The sequence below is a fragment of the Macaca nemestrina genome, chromosome 7 (genome assembly GCF_043159975.1).
Source record: "Macaca nemestrina isolate mMacNem1 chromosome 7, mMacNem.hap1, whole genome shotgun sequence".
NCBI classification, from domain to species: domain Eukaryota; kingdom Metazoa; phylum Chordata; class Mammalia; order Primates; family Cercopithecidae; genus Macaca; species Macaca nemestrina.
This window is the reverse complement of record NC_092131.1, coordinates 58,354,130-58,375,970: the sequence shown is the minus strand read 5'-3', so window position 1 is coordinate 58,375,970 and position 21,841 is coordinate 58,354,130. Positions and strand designations below refer to the sequence as shown.

At 40.2% G+C, this 21,841-nt stretch overlaps 1 protein-coding gene and 1 long non-coding RNA gene across 2 annotated transcripts in view; one reads left to right on the top strand and one right to left on the bottom strand.

Annotated features, from left to right (window-relative positions):
- Positions 1–21,841, bottom strand: part of LOC105481860 (DNA polymerase epsilon 2, accessory subunit) — a 52,956-nt gene that overhangs the window by 18,203 nt on the left and 12,912 nt on the right. Inside the window, exons 4-10 of the mRNA XM_011741656.3 lie at positions 20,473–20,550; positions 20,243–20,336; positions 15,672–15,746; positions 12,458–12,541; positions 11,237–11,293; positions 10,756–10,804; positions 9,474–9,546 (exon numbers count right to left, since the gene is read on the bottom strand). Coding sequence (XP_011739958.1) covers positions 9,474–9,546; positions 10,756–10,804; positions 11,237–11,293; positions 12,458–12,541; positions 15,672–15,746; positions 20,243–20,336; positions 20,473–20,550 — 510 coding nt within the window. The remainder of the gene's footprint in view (positions 1–9,473; positions 9,547–10,755; positions 10,805–11,236; positions 11,294–12,457; positions 12,542–15,671; positions 15,747–20,242; positions 20,337–20,472; positions 20,551–21,841) is intronic.
- Positions 1–21,841, top strand: part of LOC105481859 (uncharacterized) — a 61,309-nt gene that overhangs the window by 28,206 nt on the left and 11,262 nt on the right. The window contains exons 4-5 of the long non-coding RNA XR_011625900.1: positions 20,509–20,592; positions 21,607–21,708. This is a non-coding gene — a long non-coding RNA (uncharacterized lncRNA). The remainder of the gene's footprint in view (positions 1–20,508; positions 20,593–21,606; positions 21,709–21,841) is intronic.

The window sequence follows — 21,841 nt, the reverse complement described above, 5'->3', positions numbered from 1 at the left end:
GTCCTAGGCCTTCAGATTCACTCACTACTCACTTACTAACTCACCCAGAGCAACTTCCAGTCCTGCAAGTTCCATTCATGGTAAGTGCTCTATATAGGTGTACCAATTTTATCTTTTACACCATAGTTTTACTTTATCTTTTCTACAATCTAGATAGACGAATACTTATCATTGTGTTACAGTTGCCTATAGTATTCAATACAGCAACATGTCATACAGGTTTGTAGCATAGAAGCAACAGGCTGTACCATACAGCCTTGGTGTGCAGTGGGCTATATCATCTAGGTTTGTGTAAGTACACTGTGATGTTTGCACAATGCCATAATCACCTAACAACACATTTCTCACGATGTATCCCTGTTATGTAATACACAACTGTATATACATATAAAATGTAATGTTAACAGTGTTTTCTCTGTTTAGTAAAATTACAGGTGATTTTCCTTTCCTTTTGTGTGCCTTTATATATTTTCTAATTTTTTTTTTGCAATCATGAACTACATTATTAATGAGAAAAAAAACTTTTTTTTTAAAGACCCAACTACTTTTCCAATGCAGCATACCAGCTTGAGTCAGAAACCTTGGGATCAAAGCACATCTCTAACACTAAAAAGTTTGGGCCAGGCGCAGTGGCTCATACCTATAATCCCAGCCTCCCTCTGGAAGGCTGAGGCAGGTGGATCGCCTGAAGTCGGGAGTTCAAGACCAGCCTGACTAACATGGCAAAACTCCGTCTCTACTAAAAATACAAAATTAGCTGAGTGAGGTGGCACATGCCTCTAATCCCAGCTACTTGGGAGGCTGAGGCAGGAGAATGGTTTGAAACCAGGAGGTAGAGGTTGTGGTGAGCTGAGATGGTGCCATTGCACTCCAGCCTGGACAACAAGAGTGAAACTACATCTTAAAAAAAAGTTTGTGACCGTGGACAAATTACCCAACCTTTCTTTTTTGGGGGGTAGAGGGACAAAGTCTCAGTGTGTCGCCCAGGCTGGAGTGCAGTGGCAGGATCTCGGCTCACTGCAGCCTCCACCTCCTAAGTTCAAGCGATTGTCCCGCCCAAGTAGCTGGGACTATAAGCACATGCCACCACACCTGGCTAATTTTTGTATTTTTAATAGAGACAGGGTTTACCGTGTTGCCCAGGCTAGTCCTGAACTCCACAGCTCAAGCAATCCACCCACCTCAGCCTCCCAAATCAACACTTCTTAACCTAACTCTTCAAATGCAAAAAAACTAAACTCATGTCTACTGCACAGGTTTACTAGAAGGAATAAAAGTGATAATGTACAGAAAGCAGATAGGGCACAGTACTTAGTACACTGTAAGCCCTTAGACATGGTAACTGATAATTGTTCCCACCAAGTGGACCAACTGGCATTTTCAAAGGTACAGTAATAATTTTGCAGTTGCTAGAGGAACGCAGTAAGTAGATGCAATTATATGATGATTTCAGTTAAGCATATACCCAAACATAAACCAGAGCATCACAGAAACACCTATTAAGCTAAATATTGAGAAATTAAACTTCAGAAAAGCCTTACTCACATCTTCCATTAAAAAAAATTATTTGCATTAACTACACAATGGTAGGGAGGGTATTAAGTCAGTGTAAATCTCTTTAGGATAGGACCATACTGTAGACCTATTTGCACTTATTTCTAAAACAGTATTTTCACATAAAAAAACTCAGTAAAATATTAGTTGTTGAGTTGTCTACCACCAGATTTAGTGCCCTGAATTTTGTATTTTGAAGGTATTTTAAGAGAAAAGTAATTTATAATCCTAACAAGAATAAAATGATTATTTCATTTTAATGTACTTTATTACACCTCATTACCAGTCCTGTGGTTTACTAAGCATATACTGAACAGCTGGATGTAGAGAAAATGGTATAATTTAAGTGGAAAATTATTTGAAACATTATAATAATGATCTCTTGGCTAAAGAGAAATAAATGGTAAACTGACAGCCAGCCAACTCAAATATACCTCTCATTCCAAAGTAGTAATTTTGAAGCTTGTACAAAACAAAAACACCACAGCGCTTGAGGTTCCAAGATGGCCGAATAGGAACAGCTCCAGTCTACAGCTCCAAGCGTGAGCGATGCACAAGACAGGTGATTTCTGGATTTCCAACTGAGGAACTCGGTTCATCTCACTGGGGCTTGTCAGACAATGGGTGCAGCCCATGGAGTGTGAGCCAAAGTGGGGTGGGGCATCGACTCACCCGGGAAGTGCAAGGGGTCAGGGAATTCCCTTTCCTAGCCAAGGAAGCTGTAACAGACGGTACCTGGAAAATCGGGACACTCCCACCCAAATACTGCACTTTTCCAACAGTCTCAGCAAACGGCACACGAGGAGATTATATACCACGCCTGGCTCAGAGGATCCCATGCCCACGGAGCCTCACTCACTGCTAGCACAACAGTCTGAGATCAAACTGCAAGACACAGTGAGGCTGGGGGAGGGGCATCTGCCATTGCTGAGGCATGAGTAGGTAAACAAAGTGGCCAGGAAGTTTGAACTGGGTGGAGCCCATTGCAGCTCAAGGAGGCCTGCCTGCCTCTGTAGACTCTACCACTGCGAGCAGGGCATAGCTGAACAAAAGACAGTAGAAACTTCTGCAGACTTAAACTTCCCTGTCTGACACCTCTGAAGAGAGTTGTGGTTCTCCCAGCATGGAGTTTGAGATCTGAGAACAGACAGACTGCCTCCTCAAGTGGGTCCCTGACCCCTGAGTAGCCTAACTGGGAGACACCTCCCAGTAGGGGCTGACTGACACCTCATACAGTCCAGTGCCCCTGTGAGACAAAGCTTCCAGAGGAAGTATCAGGCAGCAACATTTGCTGTTCTGCAATATTTGCTGTTCTGCAGCCTCCACTGGTGATACCCAGGCAAACAGGGTCTGGAGTGGACCTCCAGCAAACTCCAACAGACCTGCAGCTTAGGGTCCTGACTGTTAGAAGGAAAACTAACAAACGGAAAGGACATCTACATCAAAACCCCATTTGTACGTCACCATCATAAAAGACCAAAGGTGGACAAAACCACAAAGATGGGGAGAAACCAGAGCAGAAAAGCTGAAAATTCTAAAAATCAGAGCGCCTCTTCTTCTCCAAAGGAACGCAGCTCCTCGCCAGCAACAGAACAAAGCTGCATGGAAAATGACTTTGATAAGTTGAGAGAAGAAGGCTTCAGACAATCGGTAATAACAAACTGCTCCAAGCTAAAGAAGGATGTTCGAACCCATCGCAAAGAAGCTAAAAACCTTGAAAAAAGATTAGACGAATGGCTAACTTGAATAAACAGCGTAGAGAAGACCTTAAATGACCTGATGGAGCTGAAAACCATGGCATGAGAACTACGTGACACATGCAACAAGCTTCAGTAGCTGATTTGATCAACTGGAAGAAAGGGTATCAGTGATTGAAGATCAAATGAATGAAATGAAGGGAGAAGTTTAGAGAAAAAACAGCAAAAAGAAATGAACAAAGCCTCCAAGAAATATGGGACTATGTGAAAAGACCAAATCTACGTTTGACTGGTATACCTGAAAGTGACGGGGAGGATGGAACCAAGTTGGAAAACACTCTTCAGGATATTATCCAGGAGATCTTCCCCAAACTAGCAAGGCAGGTCAACATTAAAATTCAGGAAATACAGAGAACACCACAAAGATACTCCTCAAGAAGAGCAACTCCAAGACACATAATTGTTAGATTCACCAAAGTTGAAATGAAGGAAAAAAATGTTAAGGGCAGCCAGAGAGAAAGGTCGGGTTACCCACAAAGGGAAGCCTATCAGACTAACAGCGGATCTCTCAGCAGAAACTCTACAAGCCAGAAGAGAGTGGGGGCCAATACTCAACATTCTTAAAGAAAAGAATTTTCAACCCAGAATTTCATATCCAGCCAAACTAAGCTTCATAAGTGAAGGAGAAATAAAATCCTTTACAAACAAACAAATGCTGAGATTTTGTCACTACCAGGCCTGCCTTACAAGAGCTCCTGAAGGAAGCACTAAACATGGAAAGGAACAACCGGTACCAACCACTGCAAAAACATACCAAATTGTAAAGACCTTCGATGCTAGGAAGAAACTGCATCAACTAATGAGCAAAATAACCAGCTAACATCATAAGGACAGGATGAAATTCACACATAACAATATTAACCTTAAATGTAAATGGGCTAAATGCTTGAATTAAAAGACACAGACTGGCAAACTGATGAGTCAAGACCCATCAGTGTGCTGTATTCAGGAGACCCATCTCATGTGCAGAGACACACACAGGCTCAAAATAAAGGGGTGGAGGAAGATCTACCAAGCAAATGGAAAACAAAAAAAAGCAGGGGTTGCAATCCTAGTCTCTGATAAAACAGACTTTAAACGAACAAAGATCAAAAGAGACAAAGAAGGCCATTACATAATGGTAAAGGGATCAATTCAACAAGAAGAGCTAACTATCCTAAGTATTTATGCATCCAATACAGGAGCACCCACATTCATAAAGCAAGTCCTTAGAGACCTACAGAGACTTAGACTCCCACACAATAATAATGGCAGATTTTAACACCCCACTGTCAACATTAGACAGATCAATGAGACAGAAAGTTAACAAGGATACCCAGGAATTGAACTCAGCTCTGCACCAAGCAGACCTAATAGACATCTACAGAACTCTCCACCCCAAATCCACAGAATATACATTCTTCTCAGCACCACATCGCACTTATTCCAAAATTGACCACATAGTTGGAAGTAAAGCCCTCCTCACCAAATGTAAAAGAATAGAAATTATAACAAACTGTCTCTCAGACTACAGTGCAATTAAACTAGAACTCAGGATTAAGAAACTCACTCAAAACCACTCAACTACATGGAAACTGAACAATCTGCTCCTGAATGACTACTGGGTACGTAACAAAATGAAGGCAGAAATAAAGATGTTCTTTAAAACCAATGAGAACAAAGATACAACATACCAAAATATCTGGGACACATTTAAAGCAGTGTGTAGCGGGAAATTTATAGCACTAAATGCCCACAAGAGAAAGTAGGAAAGATCTAAAATTGACACCCTAACATCACAATTAAAAGAACTAGAGAAGCAAGAACAAACACATTCAAAAGTTAGCAGAAGGCAAGAAATAACTAAGATCAGAGCAGAACTGAAGGAGATAGAGACACAAAAAACCCTTCAAAAAAATCATTGAATCCAGGAGCTGGTTTTTTGAAAAGATCAACAAAATTGATAGACTGCTAGCAAGACTAATACAGAAGAGAGAAGAATCAAATAGACGCAATTAAAAATGATAAAGGGGATATCACCACCGACCCCACAGAAATACAAACTACCATCAGAGAATACTATAAACACCTCTACGCAAATAAACTAGAAAATCTAGAAGAAATGGATATATTCCTGGACACATACAGCCTCCCAAGACTAAACCAGGAAGAAGTTGAATCCCTGAATAGACCAATAACAGGCTCTGAAATTGAAGCAATAATTAATAACCTACCAACCAAAAAAAGTCCAGGACCAGACGGATTCACAGCCGAATTCTACCAGAGGTACAAAGAGGGGCTGGTACCATTCCTTCTGAAACTACTGAATCAACAGAAACAAAAGGAATCCTCCCTGACTCATTTTATGAGGCCAGCATCATCCTGATACCAAAGCCTGGCAAAGACACAACAAAAAAAGAGAATTTCAGGCCAATATTCCTGATGAACATTGACGCAAAAATCCTCAATAAAATACTGGCAAACCGAATCCAGCAGCACATCAGAAAGCTTATTCACCATGATCAAGTGGGCTTGATCCCTGGGATGTAAGGCTGGTTCAACATATGCAAATCAATAAACATAATCCATCATTTAAACAGAACCAAATACAAAAACCACATGATTATCTCAATAGATGCAGAAAAGGCCTTCGACAAAATTCAACAGCCTTCATGCTAAAAACTCTCAATAAACTAGGTATTGATGGGACGTATCTCAAAATAATAAGAGCTATTTATGACAGACCTACAGCCCATATCATACTGAATGGGCAAAAACTGGAAGCATTCCCTTTGAAAACTGGCACAAGACAGGGATGCCCTATCTCACCACTCCTATTCAACATAGTGTTGGAAGTTCTGGCCAGGGCAATCAGGCAGGATAAAGAAATAAAGGGTATTCAATTAGGAAAAGAGGAAGTCAAATTGTCCCTGTTTGTAGATGACATGATTATATATTTAGAAAACCCCACTGTCCCAGCCCAAAATCTCCTTAAGCTGATAAGCAACTTCAGTAAAGTCTCAGGATACAAAATCAATGTGCAAAAATCACACGCATTCCTATACACCAATAACAGACAAACGAGAGCCAAATCATGCGTGAACTCCCATTCACAACTGCTTCAAAGAGAATAAAATACCTAGAAATCCAACTTACATGGGATGTGAAGGACCTCTTCAAGGAGAACTACAAATCACTGCTCAACAAAATAAAAGAGGACACAAACAAATGGAAGAACATTCCATGCTCATGGATAGAAAGAATCAATATCGTGAAAATGGCCATACTGCCCAAGATAATTTATAGATTCAGTGCCATCCCCATCAAGCTACCAATGACTTTCTTCACAGAATTGGAAAAAACTAAAGTTCATATGGAACCAAAAAAGAGCCTGCATTGCCAAGACAATTCTAAGCCAAAAGAAGAAAGCTAGAAGCATCATGCTACCTGACTTCAAATTATACTACAAGGCTACAGTAACCAAAACAGCATGGTACTGGTACAAAACAGAGATATAGACCAATGGAACAGAACAAAGCCCTCAGCAATAATACCACACATTTACAACCAGCTGGTCTTTGACAAACCTGACAAAAACAAGAAATGGGGAAAGGATTCCCTATTTAATAAATGGTGCTGGGAAAACTGGCTAGCTGTATGTAGAAAGCTGAAACTGGATCCCTTCCTTACACTTTATACAACAATTAATTCAAGATGGATTAAAGACTTAAATGTTAGACTTAAAACCATAAAAACCCTAGAAGAAAACCTAGGCAATACCATTCAGGACATAGGCATGGGCAAGGACTTCATGACTAAAACACCAAAAGCAATGGCAACAAAAGCCAAAATTGACAAATGGGATCTAATTACACTAAAGAGCTTCTGCACAGCAAAAGAAACTACCATTCAAGTGAACAGGCAACCTACAGAATGGGAGAAAATGTTTACAATCTACCCATCTGACAAAGGGCTAATATCCAGAATCTACAAAGAACTTAAACAAATTTACAAGAAAAAAATCAAAGAACTCCATCAAAAAGTGGGTGAAGGATATGAACAGACGCTTCTCAAAAGAAGATATTTATGTAGCCAACAGACACATGAAAAAATGCTCATCGTCACTGGCTATCAGAGAAATGCAAATCAAAACCACAATGAGATACCATCTCACACCAGTTAGAATGGCAATCATTAAAAACTCAGGAAACAACAGGTGCTGGAGAGGATGTGGAAAAATAGGAACACTTTTACACTGTTAATGGGACTGTAAACTAGTTCAACCATTATGGAAGACAGTGTGGCGATTCCTCAAGGATCTAGAAGTAGAAATACCATTAGACCCAGCCATCCCATTACTGGGTATATATCCAAAGGATTATAAATCATGCTGCTATAAAGACACATGCACACGTATGTTTATTACAGCACTATTCACAATAGCAAAGACTTGGAACCAACCCAAATGTCCATCAATGATAGGCTGGATTAAGAAAATGTGGCACATATACGCCATGGAATACTATGCAGCCATAAAAAAGGATGAGTTCATGTCCTTTTTGGGGACATGGATGAAGCTGGAAACCATAATTCTCAGCAAACTATCGCAAGGACAGAAAACCAAACACCGCATGTTCTCACTCATAGGTGGGAATTGAACAATGAGAATACTTGGACCCAGGGTGGGGAACATCATACACTGGGGCCTGTTGTGGGGTGGGGGGCTAGGGGAGGGATAGCATTAGGAGATATACCTAATGTAAATGGACAAGTTAATGGGTGCAGCACACCAACATGGCTACATATGTAACAAACCTGCACATTGTGCACATGTACCCTAGACCTTAAAGTATAATAATAATTTAAAAAAAAAAAAAAAACACACACAACAATGGCAATTTTGCTCTAAACATATTCCAAAGGAAACTTACCATATTGGAAAAAGCCACAAACTGCACCAAAAGCACTCACCAAAAGCTCGAGGTGAGCTTGGCTTGATTAGGGCTTGTGTTCTCCTTAGCAAGATCAGTACCTTTCCCTCAGTCACTTCAACAGGAAGAGTAGATGCTCTGCAAAGGCTGCCCTGCCAGTAAACTCCCAGCCAGAAAATGTTGCCTTTGCACCCTGAATTTATACAGGCATACTAAAACTAAAATCTTTGTTGTTGTTGTTGTTGAGATGGAGTCTCGCTCTGTTGCCAGGCTGGAGTGCAGTGGCGCGATCTCAGCTCACTGCAACCTCTGCCTCCTGATAAAACTAAAATCTTAATCCTTATGCTTCCTTTTGATATCATCACCATCATACAGAATCTCATGATTAGAAGTCAACTACTTTAATTCCCCCAGAAGTGGCAAATTCGAATGCTTACAGGCTCCAAGAAGATAACACCAAATAGCAAAGCAGCAGTCCACTGACAGTAACTAGGGCAGACATACCTGCCCTGCCCAAAGTGGGCAACCACTGCAGTTTAGTTTTTGCCATGTGAAAATTCAGGCACTGTATTGCCAGATCCTACTGTTAAAAGAGAACTCCGAAACCTAGACCTTTATGAGAAATCTTCTAATTTTTATACAACGGAAACTAACTCAAAATGTTTTTAAACACCTCAAAGTGGGGAGAAGGAAAGAAAGGTCTATAGACTACTTTCAACCCATGAGCCACCAAGTACAACTTTTATACTATCATACAGCCTCTGCCCAAATAACTCAAGTGACAGGGAGTTCAGTTCCTCTAAGAGAAGGCCATTTTGGAATAGCTCTAGTATTATGATGCTTTTACTTATATTAAGGAGCTATAAGCTACCTCACATAACTTTCATTCATTAGAATATAAAAGTGAGAATTTTATATTAACATGGAATTATATTCTTCTAAGTGTTATTCTATCTCTCTTATCTCACTTGAACCTCTCATCAACCCCAAAGATAAATAAAACAGATAGACTGGAGATCTTTCCCAGTTAAAGCTGAAGTACAAAGACGGTATTGCAACTAATCTTTGGCCAATCTGTGAGTTTTCACATTACATATAAAATCCAGTCTTCTAATTCTCATTTTCCATTGCTCTTTCCATTCTGACACAAAGCCTGACACCTTGTAGTAACTGAGATATGATGTACTATCTTACATTCACTCCTGCCAGCATTACCAAATTCCCGTAGAGTATAAACCAAACATTTTAATACCTAGTAGTGCTAGAGGGCTCAGTGGGTGGAAATCCAAAGGCATTGACATGAAACACTTGATCTTCAAACCAACCTGAAAAAAAGTAACATCACTTTCATTTGTCTAATCCTCTGTGTTTGAAAGGACAAAATTATGTTACAACAAAGCAGTAATGTCAGGCTAGTCTTATGCCCTGTGAACTAATTACAGAGGTTGCCAGACTCAACTTTAGATCCACAGAGTCTCAACTTATAAAGTTCATAAAATAGAAATAGATTCATAACTTTTCGCTTTTCAGTTTGGCAGTACGTGTTGAAATACATATTAGGAAATGTTTCATTTTATGGCCCTATATAAAATTAAGTGTTTTTTTCAACTTTATTGAGATATCATTCACATACTATACAATTCACCCTTTAAAAGTATATAATTCAGGGCCGGGCGCAGTGGCTCATGCCTGTAATCCCAGCACTTTGGGAGGCTGAGGTGGGCGGATCACAAGAAACCATCCTGGCTAACATGGTGAAACCTCGTCTCTACTAAAAATACAAAAATAAAAAAAAAATTAACCAGGTGTAGTGGCAGGCAACTGTAGTCCCAGCTACTAGGGAGGCCAAGGCAGGAGAATGGCATGAACCCAGGAGGTGGAGCTTGCAGTGAGCCGAGATTGTGCCATTGCACTCCAGCCTGGGCGACAGAGTGAGACTCCGTCTCAAAAAAAAAAACAAAAAAAAAAGTGCATAATTCAGGTCGGGCATGGCTCATGCCTGTAATCCCAACACTTTGGGAGGCCAAGACAGGTGGATTGCCTGAGCTCAGGAGTTTGAAACCAGCCTGGGCAACATGGTGAAACCCCGTCTCTACTAAAATACAAAAAATTAGCCAGGCATGGTGGCATGCACCTATAATCCCAGCTACTCGGAAGGCTGAGGCATAAGAATCACTTGAACCTAGGAGGCGGAGGTTGCAGTGAGCCAAGATCACACCACTGCACTCCAGCCTAGGTGACATAGTGAGACTCTGTCTCAAAAAAAAAAAAAAAAAAAAAAAAGTGTATCATTTGGTGATTTTTAGTATATTCACAAGTTGTATAGCCATTACTACTATCTAATTTCAGAACATTTTCATCACCCCAAAAAGATATCTATTAGCCCATTAACAGTCTAAGAGTTATTTTGCCAAAAATATGCTCTTCTAATTAATGGTATCCCAAATTATATCATGTTAACATGTTTTACCCAAAGCAGAAATAGTTTTACTGGAGAATGAGAAGGAGGACAGTAACAAAGTACACTGACTTACCTTCTGCTAAGACAAAGCATGCCTCTGTGTATAAGCCACTATGGAACTGGTATACAACAGCTGAGGAAAATAACTCTATTCTTGAGGCAGTAATAAAGTCAACATACATTTTGAGACCAATAAGGCTTCTAAATAATAAATTCAAAGACTTCCCATTTGAAACTGTGAATAGACCACAGCTTAGAAAGAGCTTTAAAAAATTTAGGTTTAAATGTCCTCATGTTTAATTCTTGGTAATATTGACAGGGTGGATCATTCTTACCATGATATAAACTTCGTCAGTCATTCATCTAGATTCTTCAAATAAGAGGAAATTAAAGTTGTTCTGTCTCTGTTTAGGATTATATCTCTATATTCCTATACCAGCAACATAGAGAAGTTACATTGAGAACCCAAATAGGTAAGTTTTAGAAGGATATATAATCAATTTCCCCAATTCACATAAGGCAGATTTTAAAAAATACAGACAAGTGAAGGATATAGCTTTACTAAGGTCTAGTTGTACTGTTCCAGTAGGATCTTCCAGAAAAAATTTTCCCTAAAAAAAAATGAAAAGAAATAAATCCACATTTATGTAACAATGAAAACTATGACCAAAAAATGAAACTACAAGTTTGACAACATAATACAGTAGGGAGAAAAGTGGATTTTAAAAATCAGCTATTATTTCTAGTCCAGGCTCTTCCATTTACTAGTTTGATAACCCCAGACTAATCACTTAACTGAGATTCTGACTCCTCACAGGTACAAAATGGAGAATGACTCCTACAGATAAAAAATGGCAAGAGGGACACTCAATGTCTGCCATACGGAGGGTCTCCCCAGGTACCTTCTAAGACAGCCAACCACATCTCCAAGTGACCAGGACATACTCTGCAGATTGCTTGTTCAGAAACCCAGTACTCTCTGTTTATCCAGAGGTCACTAGGGGCCTAATTTCAGGCTATGCAAACTGGGCTCCCAGACAAGACACTGTCCTGATGTCTACTCAGGAAACCAACCACAAACGAAAAAGACACTTGGTAACTGAGAAAAGTTTTTTGTGTTTTTGTTTTCTGGTTTTTTTTACTATTACAAAAGTTTATTTAACAAAAAGTCTAATATGAAAATGAACATGACCTAATTTTTACATCATTGTAAAACAGGCCCTATGGAGAGAGGAAATGGGTTTCTCTGCTGAACAGCCATTATTTTATTTTATTTATTCATTTATTTTGAGACAAAGTTTCGCTCTTGTTGCCCAGGCTAGAGCGCAATGGCACCATCTCGGCTCACTGCAACCTCCACCTCCTGGGTTCAAGCAATTCTCCTGCCTCAGCCTCCAGAGTAGCTGGGATTACAGGCATGCGCCACCACACCCGGCTAATTTTGTATTTTTAGTAGAGACAGGGTTTCTCCATGTTGGTCAGGCTGGTCTCGAACTCCTGGCCTCAGGTGATCCGCCTGCCTCGGACTCCTAAAGTGGCTGGGATTACAGGCGTGAGCCACTATGCCTGGCCAACAGCCATTATTTATCCTTATTCCAAGGCTTCTAACATGATGATACTATTTCCTTATATTACCACTATTCCAATATTTTTCTGTTGGTGAGGCGAGTTTTCAATAAAGAGTACATTCCTGTGCCCGCCACAAAAATGTTCTATGTAACCGACATTTTATCAATCCAAGGCCAAAACTAAAAGTTTGATGTTTATTAAGTTACCTCTTTTAACTGCGTTATCATTCCAAGAACAATCACATCTCCGATTTTGGTTGTACTACCCAATAAGGTTTCTATTGTTTTAAGCTAAAATAAAACAAAATAAATTTTAAAGACTATAAATATATTCTTTCAAGAAACTAAACTTTTTATAAGTAAGTAAATTTGGGGTACACATTTCAGCATTTATAGCTACTTTACAGTAGAAAATCAAATAAAATGGAAATAAAGTTGTAAAATTAAACTTAGGATGTTTAATTTTGTCCTACAAAAAAGCTGTAAGATCAAGTGTATGATGGCCTGAAAGAATCATGCCTAAAGAAACACCACATCAACTCAGGCTCTTACCAATGACTGAATCCACACCATATCATTCCGAATAATGATAAGTACATTTATTTTTAAAATATAGAAAAGAATATCAATTTTATTTTATTTGAACAGTACCTTTTGAAAATTAGCAAGCTATTTAAAAATATATATTCTAATTTTACTTAGTATTTTAAAAGGCTCTCATTATTATTTACATTCTCAATCTGATCTTTTTTTCTAATCAGAAAGTTTAAGGTAGTAAAAATTGGGACACCATTGTAAAAAATCCTTGCCACCCGGGCACAGTGGCTCACACCTGTAATCCCAGCACTTTGGGAGGCCAAGGCGGGCGGATCACAAGGTCAGGAGATCGAGACCACAGTGAAACGCCATCTCTACTAAAAATACAAAAAATTAGCCGGGCGTGGTGGTGGGCGCCTGTAGTCCCAGCTACTCAGGAGGCTGAGGCAGGAAAATGGCGTGAACCCAGGAGGCAGAGCTTGCAGTGAGCTGATATCACGCCACTGCACTCCAGCCTGGGCAACAGAGCAAGATTACATCTCAAAAAAATAAAAATAAAAATAAAATAAAATAAAATAAAAAATCCTTTCTAACTTTTTCTGTATGTAATCCTAAATATATGTAAATACATACATATATAACTTATGACACACACCTATACAGTTTATTCACAAAGATGAAATCATAGTATATGTACTATTCTGCAACTTAACTTTTTGAAGTTAATATCTGAGATATCTTTCCACTTTTCTACATATAAATTTCCTTCTGTTTAAAGAATAGATATCTATATTATACATATGACCATTTATTTCACCAAACTCCCATTAAAGGACATTTAAGTTGTTCCCAGTTTTCTACTAATAAAAACAATTTTTAATATTTCTGTGCACCTTTCTTTGGCCCACTACAGCGATAGAAACTTTTTTCTTTTTTTTTTTGAGATGGGGTCTCACATTGCCCAGGCTAGAGTGCAGTGACACTCTCATACCTCACTGCAGCCTTCAACTGGGCTCAAGTGATCCTTCCACCACAGCCTCCTGAGTCACCAGGATTACAGGCACTAGCCACTGCATCCAGCTACAGATAATAATTGTTGAATAAAGTTCTACACATTCTAGAAACACAATTGCTAGATAAAAGGATATATAAGTTTTCATATTTATAGAAATTACCAAGTAGAGCTTCTTTTATCTTTACGTTTTATCTTTGTTTTCTTATTACAAATAATTCATGTATACTATAGAAAAAAATTTAAAATATAGACAAGAAAGAAATAAAAACTTATACAATCCTATCATTCCATAGTAATCACATTAACATTTAATACTGGAGTTACTCTTAAAAAATCTGAACGTAGGGCTGGGCGTGGTGGCTCACGCCTGTAAACCCAGCACTTTGGGAGGCTGAGGTGGATGGATCACTTGAGGTCAGGAGTTCAAGACCAGCCTGGCCTACATGGCAAAACACCATCTCTACTAAAAATACAAAAAAATTAGTTAGGCATGGTGGTGTGCACGTATAATCCCAGCTACTCAAGAGGCTGAGGCAGAATTGCTTGAACCTGGGAAGAGGAGGTTGCAGTGAGCCAAGATTGCACTACTGCACTACAGCCTGGGTGACAGAGCAAGACTGTCAGAAAGAAAGGAAAGAAAAGGGAAAGGGTGAAGGGGGAAGGGAAGGGAAAAGAACCTAGCCAAGTGTAGTGGTGCACACCTGTTGTCCCAGCTACTCAGGAGGCTGGGGCAGGAGGATCACTTGAGGCCAGGAATTCAAGACCAGCCTGGGCAACATCACAAGACCCCATGTCTCTATCAAAAGAAAAAAAAAAAAAGAACCTAAAACAACACAGGAGAAGTAAAAATAATAGTATTTTTTAGCACATCGTTTTTGCAATCTGTAAAGGGATATTATCATACAGGTAGATAAATGTAATTTAAGTAGGGAATGTGCCATCACAGATACAGAATTAGACAGTTCGAAAAGAATAATTATTTAGTTAAGCCTTAAATTACTTTGTCAAAGAGGAGATGAGGGAAAAGGCTCCTGGGCTGTGGGCATCTCAGTTGCCAGAGAAAACCTAATATAGAAAACATATAGATGATCTTTGGTAGGGAAATATAAGTAATGCCAATTTCTAAAACCTAATTTATACTCTAATAAAAGTTTTGTTTGTTTGAGGGGGTCCTTACACTGTCACCCAGGCTGGAGTACAGTGGCATGATCTCAGCTCACTGCAGCCTCAACCTCCCAAGCTCAAGTCATCCTCCCACCTCAGCCTCTCAGGTAGCTGGGACCACAGGTGCACACCACCATGCCTAGCTAATGTTTTTTATTGTTTGTAAAGATGAGGTCTTGCTATGTTGCCTAGGTTGTGGGATCCATTTGTGTTCTCACATTCATTCTATAAATGTTGTTTCCTTAGTACGTTAAGTAAAGTTTTCACTTCAACCAATGTAACACATTCTAGTTCAATAACTGTGTGTGGTGGTCACGAGGGATGAGTTGGGCAAGGAACCAGTATTTGAGTTCCTTAGTGCTATGGTCACTAAGGGATGAGTGAGGGCAAGAAAAGAAATGTTGAAAAGTTATCAGAAAGCCAGTGTAGTATCCAAATGGGCTAGAAAGCTATCTTGGAGGCCACAGTGTATCTGGGGCTAGCATTGTATCAGGGCCTTCTCAAAGGAAGCAGTAGCTTCTGATAGAGATTTGTGGGACACAGTACTCTAGGAATGGACTATATCAAAAGTGGGCATGCAGCCAGTCCAGTTAGCTAAACAGTTACCAGTAGTTTATTTTCATTTAAAATTCAACAAATTAGAATTAAGCAACAAATATTAAACATACACTTATATCCCCTACATAACTAGGATAATGTTCTAACCTGGAATTTGCTTCCGCTTTCATCAGGGTGAGAACCTATCACCGGAGGAGTAAATAATTCATGCCTGTGGGTCCTCTATAAAAAAGAAAGATTCACATGAATTCCTGAAACAGACATTTAAATGTAAGATTCACTAAAATAGTGTCCTGATGAAACATTGTCCTTAAACTAATGTCACTATTACTCATTCTCAACAAATTTGAAAACCCACATAATTTAACATACAAATATCTAGTAATATAAGTTTTAAAATTAAAAAAATAAAAGTAAAAATTTTAAAGGTCTATTGTGCATATGGCAGCAGCACATAGTGGGCTGAGGATATGAAGAACAACCAAGTGTCACTCTGAGAGCACTGGGGCTACTGAAAGAGAAGTGCCACCACACAACAAAGTACTGTGAGGGCTGACTGTACCCCAGGCCAAAGGGGCCATTGAACAACAGCCCAGATGATAAATAAGGTTTGGGTAGTAAGAAACAAAAGGAGGCTGAGATAAGACATTTCAGGGCCAAGCACAGTGGCTCACGCCTGTAATCCCAGCACTTTGGGAGGCCAAGGAGGGCAGATCACCTGAGGTCAGGAGTTCGAGACCAGCCTGGCCAACATAGTGAAACTCCATCTGTACCAAAAATACAAAAATTAGCTGGGTATGGTGGCAGGTGCCTGTAATTTCAGCTACTCAGGAGGCTGAGGTAGGAGAATTGCTTGAATCCGGGAGGCAGAGATTAAGTGAGCTGAGATCGTGCCACTGCACTCCTGCCTGGGCAACAAGACCGAAACTCTGTCTCAAAAAAAAAAAAAAAAACAGCATTTCAGGCAGAGAAACCATAAGAGTTAGAGTATTTAGGAAGCTATGCAAAGTTTAACACAGTTGAATTATGGAGTGCAGACAAGGCCAGAGATTAGTAAGATCCATGTGGGGATACTTCCCTCCCCAACTCTCAGTCCATATAGTTTAGGTAGGATTGATACCCCTTCCCCTTTCTATAGATAGGAATTCAAGGCCTAGAAAATGAAAGTACTCCATCCTTTTGGCCAGTGATTGGTTCAAGGATGAGCAAGTGCTTCAAGGTAGGCTCAAAAAAGACAGATTCAAGACTTTTGCTAGAACTATTAGAAAAGAGGAACTCTCTTTCCAAGAGTTGCTAAGGCTACTAGTGGAGATCTTTGTCACTTTATAGGGAGAACCTATTTGAAAGTAAAATCAATTTTTTAAAAGAGCTGGGACATGGAAAGAGACAGATGCCTCCTGATATTGTGTGAACACCTGGATCCAGCCAGGCTTGAAACTGGTGGACTTCTAGACTTCATAATACAAGCTAAACCAATATATTCCTTTTTCAGTTTTAATCAATTTGAGTTTCCGTAACCTCCAACTCAAAAAGCCCTGACAATACAAACTGTATCCCCAGCCAAGAAGTTTATCATATAGACAATGAGAAACAAATATTTTGAAGTAGGATAATGAAAACATCAGATTGATTTTCTGGAAGATAACTGCAATGAAAATATGAATGGACTGAACTTCAACCTGTTTATTTCACAGATGAATAAATGAGGCTCAGAAGGGATAAGTGGCACACCCACAATAACAGAGTAGACTTCAAAACATACTTAAGAAAAAAGAAATATGGTGTTTACTAAGCACCTTCTTTGTATAAAGGACAGTGCCAAATGTGGCAGAGGAGATAAACAAGGAATTCACAGTCTAATCACAGGGTAAACACCTCAAATGCAAGGTAGGGCCAAGTCCAGTCAGTGACATAAAAGACGTACTACTCGGCTGGACTCAGTGGCTCACGCCTGTGATCCCAACTTTGGGAGGCCAAGGCAGGTGGATCACGAGGTCAGGGGATTGAGACCATCCTGGCTAACACAGTGAAACCCTGTCTCTACTAAAAATACAAAAAATTAGCCGGGCGTTGTGGCATGTGCCTGTAGTCCCAGCTACTCAGGAGGCTGAGGCAGGAATATCTCTTGAACCTGGGAGGCAGAGGTTGCAGCAAACCGAGATTGCGCCACTGCACTACAGCCTGGGCAACAGAGTAAGACTCTGCCTCAGGAAAAAAAAAAAAAAAGGACGTACTACTCGGTTCGAGCAGAAAGAGATTGCATTCAGCTAGGCATGGTGGCTCAGGCCTGTAATCCCAGCACTTTGGGAGGCTGAGGTGGGCAGATCACTTGAGGTCAGGAGTTCGAGCCCAGCCTGGCCAACATGGTGAAACCCCGTCTCTACTAAAATAAAAAAGTTAACTGGGTGTAGTGGTATGTGCCTATAATCCCAGCTACTTGGGAGTCTAAGCAAGAAGAATCACTTGAACCCAGGAGGCAGAGGTTGCAGTGAGCCAAGTTTGTACCACTGCACTCTAGCCTAGGCAACAGAGCGGGACTTCATCTCAAAAATAAAATAAAATAAAAAAGAAAAAGATTGTATCCAACTGAAGATCAAGAAGGGCTCCAGAAAGGAGGAATCTGAGAAGAGCCTTCCAAAATTAGGACAGTTTCAACAGTGGAGATAAGAGGGAAGAGCAGTCTACAGGATAAACAAAGTCACAGAAGTAGTGAAAGAAACAGAAACAATAATTCCATATTTCAGTTTTGGCTCCAGCACAGAGTATGACTAGAGGAAAAGTAGAGATTAGGACAATTATGTGTGAGAGAAGATCTTACATATTAAGGATAATCTGCATTTAATAGGCAGTGAATTTCCTTGAAAGATTTCTGTGCAAAACCCATGAGGTGGTCAGAGCTACACTTTGGACAGATTAACCTGGCAACACTATGTCAGCAATGAAAGCAGCAGAGGATACTGTTTCCTCAAGGATCATTCTTTTCAACCTTTATTTAACCTACTGCTGACCATCTGCTCCTCCTTGAAGCCTTCTTGTGCTTCTACCATATAACACCATCCTCGCCTGGCCCCCAAGTTCTATCTATCCGCTTCCCCTCTTCTCTCTTTTTTTTTTTTTTTTTTGAAATGGAGTTTCGCTCTTGTTGCCCAGGCTGGAGTGCAATGGCGCCATCTCGGCTCACCACAACCTCTGCCTTCCGGGTTCAAGCGATTCTCCTGCCTCAGCCTCTCCAGTAGCTGGAATTACAGGCATGCGCCACCATGCCTGGCTAATTTTGTATTTTTAGTAGAGACAGGGTTTCTCCATATTGGTCAGACAGGTCTCGAGATCCCGACCTCAGGTGATCCACCCGCCTCAGCCTCCCAGGGTGCTGGGATTACAGGCGTGAGCCATCGCGCCTAGCCTCCCTCTTCTCTTTCTGCCAGGGTCTCATCCTTGTAGTTCCATTTTTTACTCTATGCAGATGCTCCCAAATCTCTCTCATGCTACCAGCTCTCTTTCCTTAGCTCCAGATGTACACTTCACTTGATATTCTCCTGGCAATCTTAACTCAAATGCTTAAAACAGAAACTGCCATCACCTTCTACAAACATTCTCTTTTTCCTGTTTAATGCATTATTCTATATTCTACTCTCTCAGACTCCAGGCCTTACTCATCTCTGATTCTTCACCCCCTCCCTTCTCCTTCACATCCAGACAGTCACCATGTGCTTATAGTTTCTGCTGCTTGAGGGTGATGCCCTCATTCTACACCCCTTGCCACTTCCTTCATCCCGGCTATCATTTATGCCAAGACTAATAGCACAGACTTCTAGAAGGCTTCTCTCACACTCTTAAGTCATCCCCATATCTGCTGGGGGAGGAAGCACTCAAAAAACCTGGCTGCGATTTTCTCTGGTATTCCAAAGCACCTGGCACAAGGAGAACAGTCCCAACTCCCAAGGGTGGCATCCAAAGTGCTCCTACAATTTGGCTCCCACTTGCCTTTCCAAACTGATCCCATGCTACTCCTGATTTTCTCATCATTTCCTGCACAGAGTCCATTTTTTGCTGTACCTTTGTTCACAATCACCACCACCCTTTCCCCATTTCCACAAGATTAAAGCAATCTAGGTCCATGCCAAATGCCATCATTTCCTTGAAGCCTTCCCTGATTCTTTTATTGAATACATTGTTTGTATCTGTTATAGCACATATAAAATTCTACTTTATATATTTGCACAAATGTCTATAACTTCATAGACTGTAAGCTACTTGAAGGTAGTAAAGTATAGTAGGCAATGGCTGGGCTTTAGAGTCAGGCTGGATTGAAATCCTGTCTTACTATATGTGATCTATGGGCAAGTTACTAAACTTCTTTAAGCCTCAGTTTCCTCATCTGTAAAATGGGGATAATAATAGCATTTACACATATATTAGTATCATGAGGATTAAATGAGGTAAATAATGTATGTTAAGTGCTAACTGGCATATCATGTATTAAATGGTAACTACTATTTTTACCACCATCATTGTTGTTAAGAGGAAAATAGCTTTTTCAGCTCTGTATCTTCTATATGGTCTCAATTACAGAAATCTCAGTAACAGTTTATTGAATGACCAATTTTGGACCACAAAATTCCATTCATTAAACATCCCTGAGATTTCCCTAAACTGAAACAGTCTCTTTTTTTCTCTGTTTACCTAATATCCTCCCCTCCGCCTGCTACCAAACTTACCTGGTGCAAAATGGTATATCGCTCACGAAACAGCTCTGCTTTATCTCTTGCTGTTCCAAATAAATTTGGTGCAGGGTGGTTGGTCATTAACAGCCTAGAAAAAAAGAATGCCTATTTTTGACTATCATAATACACAAAGGTGAGCCAAAAGTGAAACAAGAGACTATATACCTTCTGGAAAAAAAAAGTACATTTGAAATTAATTTAAAATCAGTGGATGGCATACTTACGGAAGAAATTTTTTTCTTTCTGAATTGTACACAAAGCGTGGAATATCAAATGCTCCTATGATATTGAAAACGTGCTCTCTGAAAAACATCCCACAAAACACAGACCTGATTTACTAAAACGTAAGTACTCTAGGTGAACATGATAACTTGCATTATAAGTCTTTGTAATAACACACTTTTCACATTTTCTCAGGCCAGGCACACAATTTCTTTCTCTTTTTCTTTCTTTTTTTTTTTTTTTTAAGACAGAGTTTCACTATTGTTACCCAGGCTAGAGTGCAATGGCGTGATATTGGCTCACTGCAACCTCTGCCTCCCGGGTTCAAGTGATTCTCCTGCCTCAGTCTCCCAAGTAGCTGGGATCACAGGCATGCAGTAGCTGGGATCACAGGCATGCACCACCATGTCCAGCTAATTTTGTATTTTTAGTAGAGACGGGGTTTCTCCATGTTGGTCAGGCTGGTCTCGAACTCCTGACCTCAGGAGATCCACTCACCTTGGCCTCCCAAAGTGCTGGGATTACAGATGTGAGCCACCATGCCTGGCCCACAATTTCTTATAGTGTCAAAAATACTATGGGGTTTAGCTTGTGCATTTTCATCTCAAGGGACAAGAAAGCATTGCCAAAACTCACAAGAAAAAAAAATTAATCAAGTTAACTTCCAGTTAAGAATTTCATCTGTTGAAAAAGAACAATTATATAAACAATAGTCACATCTTAAAGAAATCTCTACTTTTACGAGCTACAGTGTTTTTGTTTTTGTTTTTGTTTGAGACGGAGTTTCGTTCTTGTTGCCCAAGCTGGAGTACAATGGCTCGATCTTGGCTCATCACAACCTCCGCCTCCAGGGTTCAAGAGATTCTGCTGCCTCAGCCCCCCGAGTAGGTGGGATTACAGGCATGCACCACCACGCCCAGCTAATTTTGTATTTCTAACAAAGGCAGGGTTTCTTCATGTTGGTCAGGCTGGTCACTAACTCCCAACCTCAGGTGATCCGCCTGCCTCAGCCTCCCAAAGTGCTGGATTATAGGCATGAGCCACTGTGCCCGGCCATGAGCTACAGTATTATTAAAGGATATGATTAAGTTCCAACAATTTTTATTTTTTTGTTTTTGTTTTGTTTTTTGAGACAGTCTCACTCTGATGCCCAGGCTGGGGTGTGATCTTGGCTCACTGCAACCTCTTCGTCCTGGCCTCAAGCAATTCTCCCGCCTCTCAAGTAGCTGGGATTACAGGCATGTGCCACCACACCCAGCTAATTTTTGTATTTTTAGTAGAGAAAGAGTTTTGCCATAGTGGCCAGGCTGGTCTCAAACTCCTAACCTCAAGTGATCCGCCTGCCTCAGCCTCCCAAAGTGCTGGAATTAC